The following is a 12,291-nucleotide window of genomic DNA, read 5'->3' as shown; positions in this document are numbered from 1 at the left end:
AAAATATTTTTTTTCTCAAGTTTGATTCTCATTCATTGTCGATGTAAATAATTTCACTATGTTATTTGGTTAAAAATATTTCAAAAACAATTTTAAAATAATTATTATAAAAAAATAGATAATTTTATATGCATGACAATATATCATTGAATAGTATTATAAAAGAAATTACAGTGTCATTTAATTTTGATCAAATTCTATTTTCTTTTGTACTTACAGACTTATAGTGTTTATATACTTGCATGAATTCTGTATAATATTTTCTCAATAGGGAAAATTCATGTATGACTTATGATCCTTATTGTAAGAGTTTGTTTAAATTTCTGCTCGTGTTCTTGACTTCATTTTGTCTTCCTGCAGAAGCAGAACCCTTCCCATGCTCATATAGAATCTTTGTATTTGTAAATAAAAGCTCATGTTAAAGAACTTTAGCACATTGAAGAGACACATTTACAAGTTAAAACAAATCAGAGATGGTTGTTTAAATTATACAGAGTATATAAAGATGAGATATCTTGGACATTGTAAGCTTCTTATCCTGCCACTTCTCCAGAAAAAAAGAGTGCAGCTTTAGGTTCAGAGTTATTTATAAAAAATGAAACAAAATATCTATGTTTGACATCTTTCATGACCTCCAACGTATAAACAAGGAGACTGTAGAGCTTGTCCCAAGTTGCTGCTAACTCCTACTTCAACAAGGGTTGTTCAAGGGGGTCTTTAAACTTTGCCTTCTCGCTAAGATCATGGAATTCATCCACAAGATTTTGAAGCCTCGCAACAAACTCGATCAAGTTTGAAGCAAATGTTGCCAAAGACAAGGAGCTGGCACTTTCGTACACTTTGGATTCTTGCTCATTTACTAAGCCATCTCCAAAAAGGGAAAGATGTGTCCGTGACAGAGAGCTCTTGGTCGCGGTCTGTGGAAGAGACTCTGGCGTGGAAGGCTCGATTCTTATATTGAGTTTGGGATCATTCCCTATTTCACTGAGGGAAGTGATCTCAGGTTGCTTGTTCTCATTGTCTTTAACATCAATCAAATTTTCAGACTGTTCACTTTCCTTATGCTTCTGTTTTGCAGCTTCCTCCCAGCTCTCATAATTCACTAGGAGGAATGACAATCGGTCAATCTTCATCTGCAATTGTTCAGCAGCCTCATGAACATCTAAGAGAATGTCATCGGTACTTAGCTTTTCCATCCTTTCCACTTTGCTTCCAAGTTGCCGCAAGACTTTAGCTCCTTCAATTCCAACCCTTTGAAGTTCTTCGTAGAAAACTATCCTCTTCTCCGGAGGCGACTGTCATATAAACAATATATAAATAGACAACCCATTAAATAAAGTATTGTCTTAATATGATGCAGTAATTATTAGTCAATGAAGAAAATTTTCAGATTCCTTGGTCTTAATTCTTAGTTTTCATATTTGGAATGTTTGAAGGAAGACCAGCATATAGATAATCTAGAATTCATTTAAATTTGTAATAATGTATCAAAAAAATTGACATGTACTTTTCTGTGCATGTGAATTAAAGATATGTCCTAACCAATAATCGAAAACTATTTTCTTTTAAGACAGATTTTTGAAATGAATTTAATCTCTCCCACTTCTTTTAGACATTATCAAATAATTGAATCTTTGTCAACATATTTAAAGAATTCAGCTAAATTAACAAAATTCTTTAATAATTAAGTATACTCACAAATGTTTAATTTTCTAACTGTGCATATGAATTCTTTAAGTACGTTGACTAACATACTAAAGGAACCCAGCTATCACACAATTTATGAACCAAATATGCCAAACCTTGTTGATTATGGTGATATAAATTTACATGACATGCAACAATTTAAACTAACTAAAAATAATTTCATGGAAGGATCCTTTACGTTCCCTAAAGCGACAAGCTAGCATAGAACAATAACAAAAGTACAAATCACAGAAGGAAAGGTTCCTTTCACCTGTATTTCTGAAAGTATGCATCCGTGCATTGCCATGACCATGAAAGCACAATGCCTCAATGCTCCACTGACTTTGACGTAGCTTCTCCAAGGATAATTGAACATCTTGTATGGACCATGAGGTGGCTCCCATAATGCAAAATCTACCTGCAAGAGAGGAAAAAAATTCGTAAAAAGTGTACAATATAGTTTTGGCAGTTTTAGTAAGTCTTAGAAGAAGTTATACCAGAGTCTCCTCTTGACTTGACGATTGCACTGCTGTTCTATAACCACTGTAAAGAGGATCATCGGAAGCTTGATAAACAAGTATTTTGGATGGGACCCTCTCATATTCAACACATTGCAGGTACCCATTTACACAACCTAGACGAAGTACCACAGGAACCAACCTAGCAAGTCAGCAGCAAGAACAAACTAAAAAAATGTGCAACTAGCACAGACAACAGAGACGAATTCTCTGAAAGTGACATGACAAACATTTATAAAACTTGCTAAGTGAAAGTTACTTAACAAAAACTACACTTTTCAGATACTTAGACTGGTTTCTATTTTGTTCTCAATGTAAAAGTGCATGAAAACTAAAACTCCATGTTTAATATTCAGCTTTTTTTTATGTTTTTCATTTAAAATAGCCTCAACTCAAGTGACATGTGAGAAAAAGTGAGCAAGACCTTCTAAAGATGCGGCAACTCCATTGAAATTTTTCACCACCAATTTATGCAGATCCTCCCCAGACCAGATGGGGTAAATGCATATATTCACAGACAAACTTACACCAGCTCCAACACCAATAAGAATCAATCTGTAAAAAGCTGTAGACAAATGCAACCCGTGTCTCCCAGACACTAACACAATACAAAATGTCAACAAGAATACACGAAAGCCATATTCATATTGCTTCATCGCAGGGTACAGCTTCATGAAGCTCGCACAAAACCCTGCAAATTAACCACCACAACACAGTCTTCATCATACACACACATATCATCATTAATCATGAATGATGCCTTCAAATAAAGAAAAATGGCCAACCAGCTACAAAAATAGAGAACACAATAATAAGCTCCTCGAAAGTTGAATCAACCAACACGGATAACTGTGCAATTCCCAGAGCAATCACTCCAGCAGAAACTGTTCCCAAAGCACGATTGAACCCTTTGTTAAGAGTTGCACCTGTACTCCCACAACACGCAAAAAAAAAACACTAAACATTTTCATCTAGCAATATAATTAAAGACCCAAAGGAAAATTTCCCAGAAATTATTATATGATCAAAGGCCACCAGATATCTATATTCCATAAGAATTTCTAGTCACGTAAAGATTGGTCAAAACTATAAACACATGTTGGACCATACAATAATTTCTCTGAGAACTCATAACTGGTAATAGAATGCAGCTATATATTGAATGATAAATTATTATATAGTCCATAACTAACATGATCTCATTGTAATTAAGTGTTAATAATTCATTCTTATAAATTAAAAATATTGATTAAATAAATCGTAACAATATTGATCGACATGATAAACACGTATAGTGATGAGTGCATGTAATAATTTATCGTATGGAATACCTATGCTGAATTCGAAAACGACGACAACGGTGAGGATGGCCCAGATAGAGTACTTGCTAAGCTGTTCCTCCTTGATATATATGAAAAGCGAGACAATAGCCAAGGATAATCCAGCTTTCATGGCAAAGACGACTTTGCGTCGGTCATTGCGACCCATCTCGTACAATTTGGAGGCGAAGTCTTTGGAGCCATCGCGGAGTCTAACGACGCGATCAGATAGCGCGTCGAGGAAGGAGCGTTTGGGGTTGTCAGCATTGTCGTCGTTAATGAGGTTAAAGTCCTTCTTGGAGAGGAGTTTCTCTTTGCTCCTTTCTAAGAAACTGTGCCGGAATGACCCCACTCTCGCGGTCGACTTTCTCTCCGATTGCATTAGTTTATGCATTGCGACGTTGGAACGATGATGATTGATGAGGCTCAGAGCATTCTTGGATGGAATGCTTAGAGGAGAGAATGAAGGAACTGTTGCATCATGAACCCGCCAAGTGACACCCTTCTTCCGTTATTGTTATTTTTGGAAACAAACTAACAATTTATATATTATCTTTTTAAATTGTCTTCAAATCTTAAATCATTATTTTTATATATAGTTTATTATATATTATACATGGATAATATTTTTCTTTGAGCCTGAATACATTCATTAGAAGCTAGCAAACAAATAAACTAATTTCATTTCCCTAAAACTCGGACAAGTATTACAAAGACAATGCCAACTTGCATTTTCATTATTTATTGTAGATAGAGTCGGGTGTATTCACTAACTCCTACTTTTCCTTAATTTTTTATTTTATTTTTTGAACTAGGATTCTCTGCATATAAAAAAACTACAGGACTATGTACTTCTCTTCTCATCCAACCATTCAAAGAAAAAAAACATTAAGTTGTATTTTTATTTATTATTTAATATATAATTATTATTATTTTATGTGATCATGATTTTCAGGCGGTCGGTCACTTTGTAACTACAATGAATTCATACACATTTGCTTGCTTGTGGTGCAATGAACAATCAAGAAGTCGAGTCTTGCTCCATTACGACTACATAATAACTTAGGCCAAGAGGATATCAACTCTTTACTGATACAATCTTGTTTTTATTGTTTGACCCTTGGCAATAAATATAATTTTATTCTAGTTCTCTAATATTGTTGCATTTCTTTCCTCTTGTTTCTTTAGTTTGTTCGAGAAAATTTTTTATTTTTTATTTTTGAAGAGAAACTTACTTATGAAAACTTCAAATTCCAACTCAAATAAAAGCTTTCAAATAAATCAATGAACAAAGAACAATCTTAAAGTCGAGTCACGAAATTAAAACTTTTTCTCCTTTTTGGCTTCTGAAGTCACGAGAAACTTACAGACTTTGTATAAACGGGATATACATGAAGTGCACTAATGGAAGAACACAATGACGTTCGTGGTTGAAACAAAATGTTGAACAAATTTCCACAAGTAGAGGCAGAGGTTGGTGAAAAGGATAACGGCATTCATGAACCTGTTGGTACCTTTTTAGTGATCAAAACTCTCTTTAGCATCCATACTCCATTAATTCCATTAAGGCTAGCTCTACCGCAGCCACGTTATATGGATAACTTCGATTCATGGTTATTTTCTTCATTCTTGATCCGCAACTGCACACTAACATTTGCAACATGCAAAGTCTCTTTATTTCTTCTTTATTTTTAATTATTAAACTATTACATTTTTTTGTTTGGGCCTTGCATGGCTGTTCATTTTGTATCTTTTTACTTGGGCTGGAGTGGGTACATCTTGTGCTTCACTCTTAGCCTTTTAAACCATCTTTGACTCTCAGAAAAAGAAGAAAAAAACCCATGTAGTAGAGACAAAGTTATGTATAACACGGTACAAAAACTGAAAACTATGTTTTATACTGTTGAATAGTGATAACTTATAACGACAGAATTCAATTTCAAACTGCCTTATGAGGCAAATAGAAAGAGAAACAAACTCAAGACTTGTTCATAGGCCAAGTGCAAGTTATGAGGCAAATTATTGTGTCCCAATTGGATGGAACAACACAGTGGAGTGGTTTGCAATGTGCAAGCTGAATTGCCCTCCTTTTTCACTCACATCAATCTTTGTCCCCTTAGGAGCACTCATCTCAAAACTTGACACCAACTTTGCAATCACAAGTCCAAGTATTGGCAATGCAAGTATGATCCCAGGGCAACTCCTCCTTCCCACACCAAACGGCACAAACCTAAAATCAACCTTTCCTCCTGCAACAGCATCTGTTGCACACTCCTCTTCCAAGAACCTCTCTGGCCTGAACTCCTCAGGTTTCTTCCACCATGAAGGGTTGTTGGCAAGCCACCAAGCATTCACCACCACCTTGGACTCTTTTGGAATCGTGTACCCTCCTAGCTTTGCTTCTTCCAGGTTCATGTGGGGCACCAGAAGAGGAATTGGGGTGTGAAGTCTCAGCGTCTCTTTCACCGTGGCTTGTAAGTATGGTAGCTCGTGTAGGTTGGATTCTGTCACTGCATCCCCTTTAAGCACTTTCGATATCTCATCACGAATCTTGCTTTGAACCGTTGGATGATTCACCAACTCTGCTATTGCCCACTCCATGGACCACAGTGTAGTCTCAATTGCTGCAACGTTGATGTTTTCTACTATATAGATCACATTCTCTTCACTGATTTCTCCCTTCATCTGAGCATCTATGATGTGATCAATTGCACAGCTGATCTTGTGCTTCTCTCCATTCGCAGTCATTATTTGTCTGTACATACCAACAAATACTCACATTATGAAGGGAAATTAAATGAACCACGTGCACATATATCAACAAATAAAGAGTGCATGCATAAAAAGTGATCAAATTATCATATACGATAATTTTGTTATCGATTTTTTTTATTGATTGAACATGTAAAAATTAGTGTATATATATAGATTTTTTTAATTTTTATTTTAAAATTGATAATTAAAAATTAATTTATTTTCATGATATCTAATTTTTTTAATTAAATATTATTTTAATATTACAGATATTAATTATAAGAGACTCAAATTAACTCCTATCCCATGACAAGTTTTACAATTATTAAGTCAAGACTCAAGAGGTATAGTTCGGGTATATACAGATTTTAAACTGATATCAAATGAAATATAATGAGTAAATAGAAATTGTAACTTTGGAGGGTAATCTCTCTATTCACTTATATTAAAACTTGAAAAATAATATTAGTTACCTTCTTTTCTCAACGTAGTGGGTGTTGAAGAATGCCAACCTCCTAGATTGCAGGTCCTTGCACTTGTTGAGGTATCCCCTCAAGAATGGCCTGAGCAATGGTATAAAATCCCCATAATTGTATTCAAAACTCTGTGCCAAACGGCTTCTCTCGGAGTTAAACCTCGTGGCCTGAATGAACAAAGGATCCTCTTGAGACTCAAACTTGGCATCGAACATCATCCTATACATGATATTGTACAGCATCAGCTGAAGACGCTTTCTGATAACTATCCCTTCACTCCTCACTTTCTCATTAACGTTGAGGTCACGCACCACCAAGTCCATCTCCTCCTCCCACATGTTGCTACAGTTGTGGACAACCTTGTTGGTGAAAAATGGCAAAGTCATTATTCTGCGCATTTTGCGCCAATGATCACCGTACACAGTGAAAACCATGTCTTGGCCATTCCCTGTGAAGATGTCAAACACAACGTTTCGTGGGCGAGAGCCAAATTCCACGCCTTGTGAGTGGAGGACATGTGTGGCAAGCTCAGGGTCAGAGACCACGACCAAGTTTTTGGAACCAAGTTTGAGTAGGAAAACGGGACCATAGGTTTGTGACATTGATGCAAGAAGACGGTGGTTGAGGTCATTGCCAACTTGTAGCCAGTTACCAAATATAGGAACAGATAGAGGACCTGGGGGAAGTGTGGAAGAGTGTTTGTTTGAAGAGGTTGAGGAAAATTTGTGTAAGAATATTAGAGCAAAAATGATGGTGGCACCAGCAATAGAAATATGCGGTTGAGAGAAAGGTAAGAGTTTTGTAGTTGAAATAAACACTATTGTGATGAGAGTGAACAACAGTGGTTTGTTGATTTGAAGAGCCATGCTTAATGGATGAGTTAGTAATAGGTAGTGGTTAGAATAGAGAGGGAATATGTTTATATATTAGGGGTGATGTGGTAGGTGCCCCATGGTTTGTGATGAAATCTATGGGCTGAATTAAAGTAATTTTCAAACCAAGGTAGGACAATGGGTACGTGATAGGTGAACAAACCGTTTTTTGAAGTCCAAATGTGTAGTTGGTGAGGTGATGGATTTGCTTGGTTACGAAGCAGACATTGCCAAGTGGGTCTGTTCCAAGTACACTTTGGTCAAGCCAAGCCACCCGTGACTGAGTAAAATTTAATGATTGGTTATGCAACATGGAATCTTGCATTGTCAAAAGTTAACACGTAAGCCTTTATTGGCTTAAATAGAACAAGTACATGTTCGTTGTTTAATTTGATGAGTTGATCAAATAATTCGATATAATCTTTTTTTGTGAAACTAGACATAATCTACTCATATTATAAAGACGATTTATTCAATAAAAAATCTTATTTAATCTTTGTTGTGTGTTAAAACTGGTCCGCAGAAAAATTAACTATAGCCTATTGAGATACCCACAAAAGAAAAGGGGGAAAAAAAAAAACGTCTTTATCTAGTTCTTTTCGACTTTTACGTTTTCTGACGTTTTCTTCTCTGTAACGTGTGGCATTAGTTTTACGTGAATTACCTTCCTTCTGGTCAATTTTGGTATAAAAGATAAAACAGTCATAATATTTTGACATTCCTTAATTTATATTACCCATTCACTACTTTGTGATTAAAGAAAATACAAGTTTTATTGAATTCTTCTTCGAGTCTTCACATTTTATGGATTTTAGAAAATATGATAAATATGTGTTTTTATATATTTTTTATAATTATGTTATTATATAAAGTATTTGATAATTAATCAACGTTGAGAAATTTGATTCGTTATCTAAATATCTTATTTAAAGAAATTAAGTTTAATATTATACTCAAGCTAATGATTTACTAAAATAAAACTTTATATATAAATATTTTAAAATATTCACATTTATAACATAAAAATAGATAATGACTTAATTAAAAATGACATGTTTTATTACATTAAACAAATAACATAATATTAACAAATCTTAAAAAATATATATTATATCTTTTATTCATCTTTTTCTATATTATTATTTGTTATAAATCACTATATAAATAAATTTGAAGACAAAAATGGTAGATCTCTAAATTAAAAAAGAAAACAAAATAAGCAAAAATTTTGAAAGACCAAAACAAATTTAAAAAAAATTGAGATAAAAAATATATTTTATTTTTTATGAATATAATAATATTAAAAAAAACTAATAATTTTTTTATAATCATATTAAAATTTTATATTTAAATATGAAAATATATGTATATAAGAGATAATTTTATTTTTAAAAATTAAATTAAATTATATAACAAATTATCTCACAATTATATAATTTTTTTAAAAATTGAACCGCTTGTAGTTATGGGTTCGGGGAATGGCACCTCCGACCCAGGGCTTACTTTTTTGTTAAAACAAAACTAATGTGTACTGTGTACATAATATAAAAAAATTAACAGATGTATAAGAATTTTGTTTTTTTACGCGTCAGAAAAAAAATGATGATTTTCCGTATAAAATTGTCGCAATAGCAAAAGAAAAAAAGAAAATAGTAGAGATTAGTTAAATACATCAAACTTTCTAATAAAAAAATGCATCAAACGATTTTATTATGTTATGTGTAATTTCTTATATATAACATTTTAGCTTAGTCAAATTCTTATCGGTGACTTATTTATTTACTTAATCAAATATCAAATTTTCATCTGCGTATAGGATAATAGGAATATGTAAACATTGTTCATATTAAGTAATATATATATATATATATATATATATATATATATATATATATATATATATATATATATATAATATGGATCGGTTAAGTCTATTAAAATTTATTTCATTTAATAATTTATGTTTTATATTAAATATTAACGATTGAATTTAAAATTTTTAACTTAATAAATTTTCAAATATGTAATATTTTTACAGTTTTTTTATAAATAAAGAATAACATTACATGACTATTAAATAGTATTTTGTAATATTACAAAAGGTAACAAGTTTCACATAATCTAGTTTTGTCTTTAAATATTGACTTGTGTACTAATTTTCTCGTATCTCACGTCAACTTGAAATAGGACATGAAAATAATATAACAACTATTATTTAATAAACTGATTTATAACATTAACTTGGACATAAATTTCAAATTTATTATCAGAACTTTTTATATCTCGTAAAATATTACCCGTCATTTATAAAAACTTGACATGATGAAATTAGACATGAAGAGTCGAGTTTTTTAAGATTATAATAATTAAATTTGTTTACATGGATGTAGGTCAAGCTTGTTTGATGTAATCTATTTTTTAAATTTTATTATTGATACAAAATATTTATTAATTTTATTAATTACTAGTTTTTATTAAAAAATAATAATTTGTAATATATTTTTTATTTTCAATTATATTTTTTCGTACACAAAATTCAAACTCAAAATATTAATATATTATTTAAAGGAATCAAGTTTAATATCAACCTTTAATGTGTCTTCCGTTTAAAATTCAACGTGAATTTAGTTTGTGACCGTTGTTACTTTTAAATTTTAGACTTAATGGAATGGTGTAACATTTCTCCTTTTATAAATAGTGTGCACATGCTCGACGAATCGAAATTTCACCAATAATGAATTATACCTTCTATTAAAATTAAAATAATAAAAAAAAAAGTTAGCTGATGTCTTACTCTACTATCTCTTAAAGAAAAGATCTATTAGTTTTAACTTCAAATATTTATAATTTATATATGTTCACACTTTTTTCACATGTTATATACGTATTTTCTTTACAACTTTTAACATTTTAACTTATATTATTTTTTAAAAAATGTATAAAATAACTATACATATTTCTCTTAATTCCTAATTTTGTTTAGATGTTGTTTATAATTATTTCATGATTAATTGATTTTATGTTATTTGTGAATTATCTAATCTTTAAATATTATAACAATTTTGTGGTGTTACATGTGTGTAAGTTTATATTATGATGACAAAAGTTGTGAAAAACTTAAATAAGAGTTAATTTTATTTTATTAATGGGAAGGACAAAATAAGAAGGAGAGAGAGAAACTAATTACTCCCAAGGCACAAAGTTCCTAGATCTCTAAGGATAAAAAGAGATAATTGTCTCTCACGTTCAAAGAAACAAAAAAAAATCACTTGAAGAATTAATTTCTAATTTTGTCAATCAATCAACGCATTTACTTTCCTCCCCATAAATGTGTCTAAAGGAGATATCCCAATGGAGATGGAAAAAGACTCTTATTTTGGAAATTAGAAAAGCATATGAGTGAAAGAGTGACTCCTCGTGCTTGATGAGCAACAACTCATTCCTTGAGTCTAATTCATAAATAACATAATTATATCTCGCCCCATGCGTAATATCAATACCATGATAAATGATAATTTTGCATACATATTAAGACACCACAATATCCTACATATCTTTTAGTCTATTGCCCAAAATTATTTTTGAAGAAGACTGCCAAAACCTAATTTACCTAGATTTTTCAAAGAGCTCCCTTTTGTGTTGATTTTGATAATAGACTCATTTGATGCACCCTACCTAGCTAGAAGGTGGTCGACGATAACAAAATTTTTATTGAAAGTCAATATGGATAGAGCTACTATGGTGTTGATTTGGTTGATCTCATACTACTCATGCCAAATAAAATCCTAAAAAAACTTCATAATTCCTTGCCCTCCACATAGTTCAAGCAATGATTGCAAAAAAAATATACTTATATTATTAGTTGAATTATCTCTTAGTCAATTGTGAAAGTCATCATCCTCATCATCCCACCAAACGAAATTGAAAGTTTTAAATCTTCTTAGCTTTACAACAATCTCCTAATATATGAAAAAAGTCATCTAAAGAAGCACCACACATACAACAAAAAGGGTCAAAATACATAGATCTTGCAACTCTAAGAGTGTTAGTTGGTAAACATAGGTGGCTAGAAAAACCTCAAAAAGTGTTTAATGTTTTATGGGATTGGAAAATACCACACCCAACTTTTGAAATCAAACAAGGTGTTACAAGGAACGGTTAATGATATCATCTTTAGCCAAGAGAGAGAGAGGTTGATAAAAGATTATAGTTCCAATTCCCATTATGAAAGATAATAGTTAAGCTAAATTTTGAAAACAATATATATATATATATATATATATATATATATATATTTGTAAGATTCATTTTTTAAAATAAATATATATTTAAACGATAATGAATATGAAAGAAATGAAAAAGATAAATCATTTACCAAACTTACGCCTATGATGTATAATCACATGTTACGTGCATTTATACGTAACAACTTTAACATATATTACTACATGAGTCGTTCTACCATTAAGCACCTTAAGTGTCCCATGGGAAAGGTACCAAATTTAGTAATTTTAAAGTACTTTTGTGTTAAGTGCGTGCTTGGTTTCAATTTTGAAACGCAAATTCTTTTTCTCTCTCCATGTTCACTTACTAATTTACGAAAAAGCTGTTATTTTCTCCTTCCGATTAAACGTGAAAATTCACGTTTCAACGCATATCCAAACAC

At 31.7% G+C, this 12,291-nt stretch overlaps 2 protein-coding genes across 2 annotated transcripts; both read right to left on the bottom strand.

The window, feature by feature from the left end:
• Positions 1–392: 392 nt before the first annotated feature.
• On the bottom strand, positions 393–4,063 carry LOC109797861 (aluminum-activated malate transporter 4). Its single transcript, XM_020358012.3, has 6 exons — positions 3,536–4,063; positions 2,990–3,130; positions 2,629–2,895; positions 2,184–2,320; positions 1,958–2,104; positions 393–1,295 (listed from the first exon to the last, which is right to left on the bottom strand). Exons 1-6 carry the CDS (start codon positions 3,915–3,917, stop codon positions 687–689), a joined length of 1,683 nt encoding a protein of 560 aa, XP_020213601.1. The 5' UTR covers positions 3,918–4,063; the 3' UTR covers positions 393–686.
• A 1,337-nt stretch (positions 4,064–5,400) lies between these two features.
• Positions 5,401–7,661, bottom strand: LOC109797995 (cytochrome P450 CYP73A100). Its single transcript, XM_020358181.3, has 2 exons — positions 6,751–7,661; positions 5,401–6,278 (listed from the first exon to the last, which is right to left on the bottom strand). Exons 1-2 carry the CDS (start codon positions 7,617–7,619, stop codon positions 5,543–5,545), a joined length of 1,605 nt encoding a protein of 534 aa, XP_020213770.1. The 5' UTR covers positions 7,620–7,661; the 3' UTR covers positions 5,401–5,542.
• Between the last annotated feature and the right edge of the window lie 4,630 nt (positions 7,662–12,291).

This window comes from Cajanus cajan, chromosome 7 (genome assembly GCF_000230855.2).
Source record: "Cajanus cajan strain Asha chromosome 7, NIPB_CcT2T_4, whole genome shotgun sequence".
In the NCBI taxonomy this organism is placed as follows: domain Eukaryota; kingdom Viridiplantae; phylum Streptophyta; class Magnoliopsida; order Fabales; family Fabaceae; genus Cajanus; species Cajanus cajan.
Note: the sequence above shows the minus strand (reverse complement) of the source record. Positions and strands in the feature narration are given on the sequence as shown.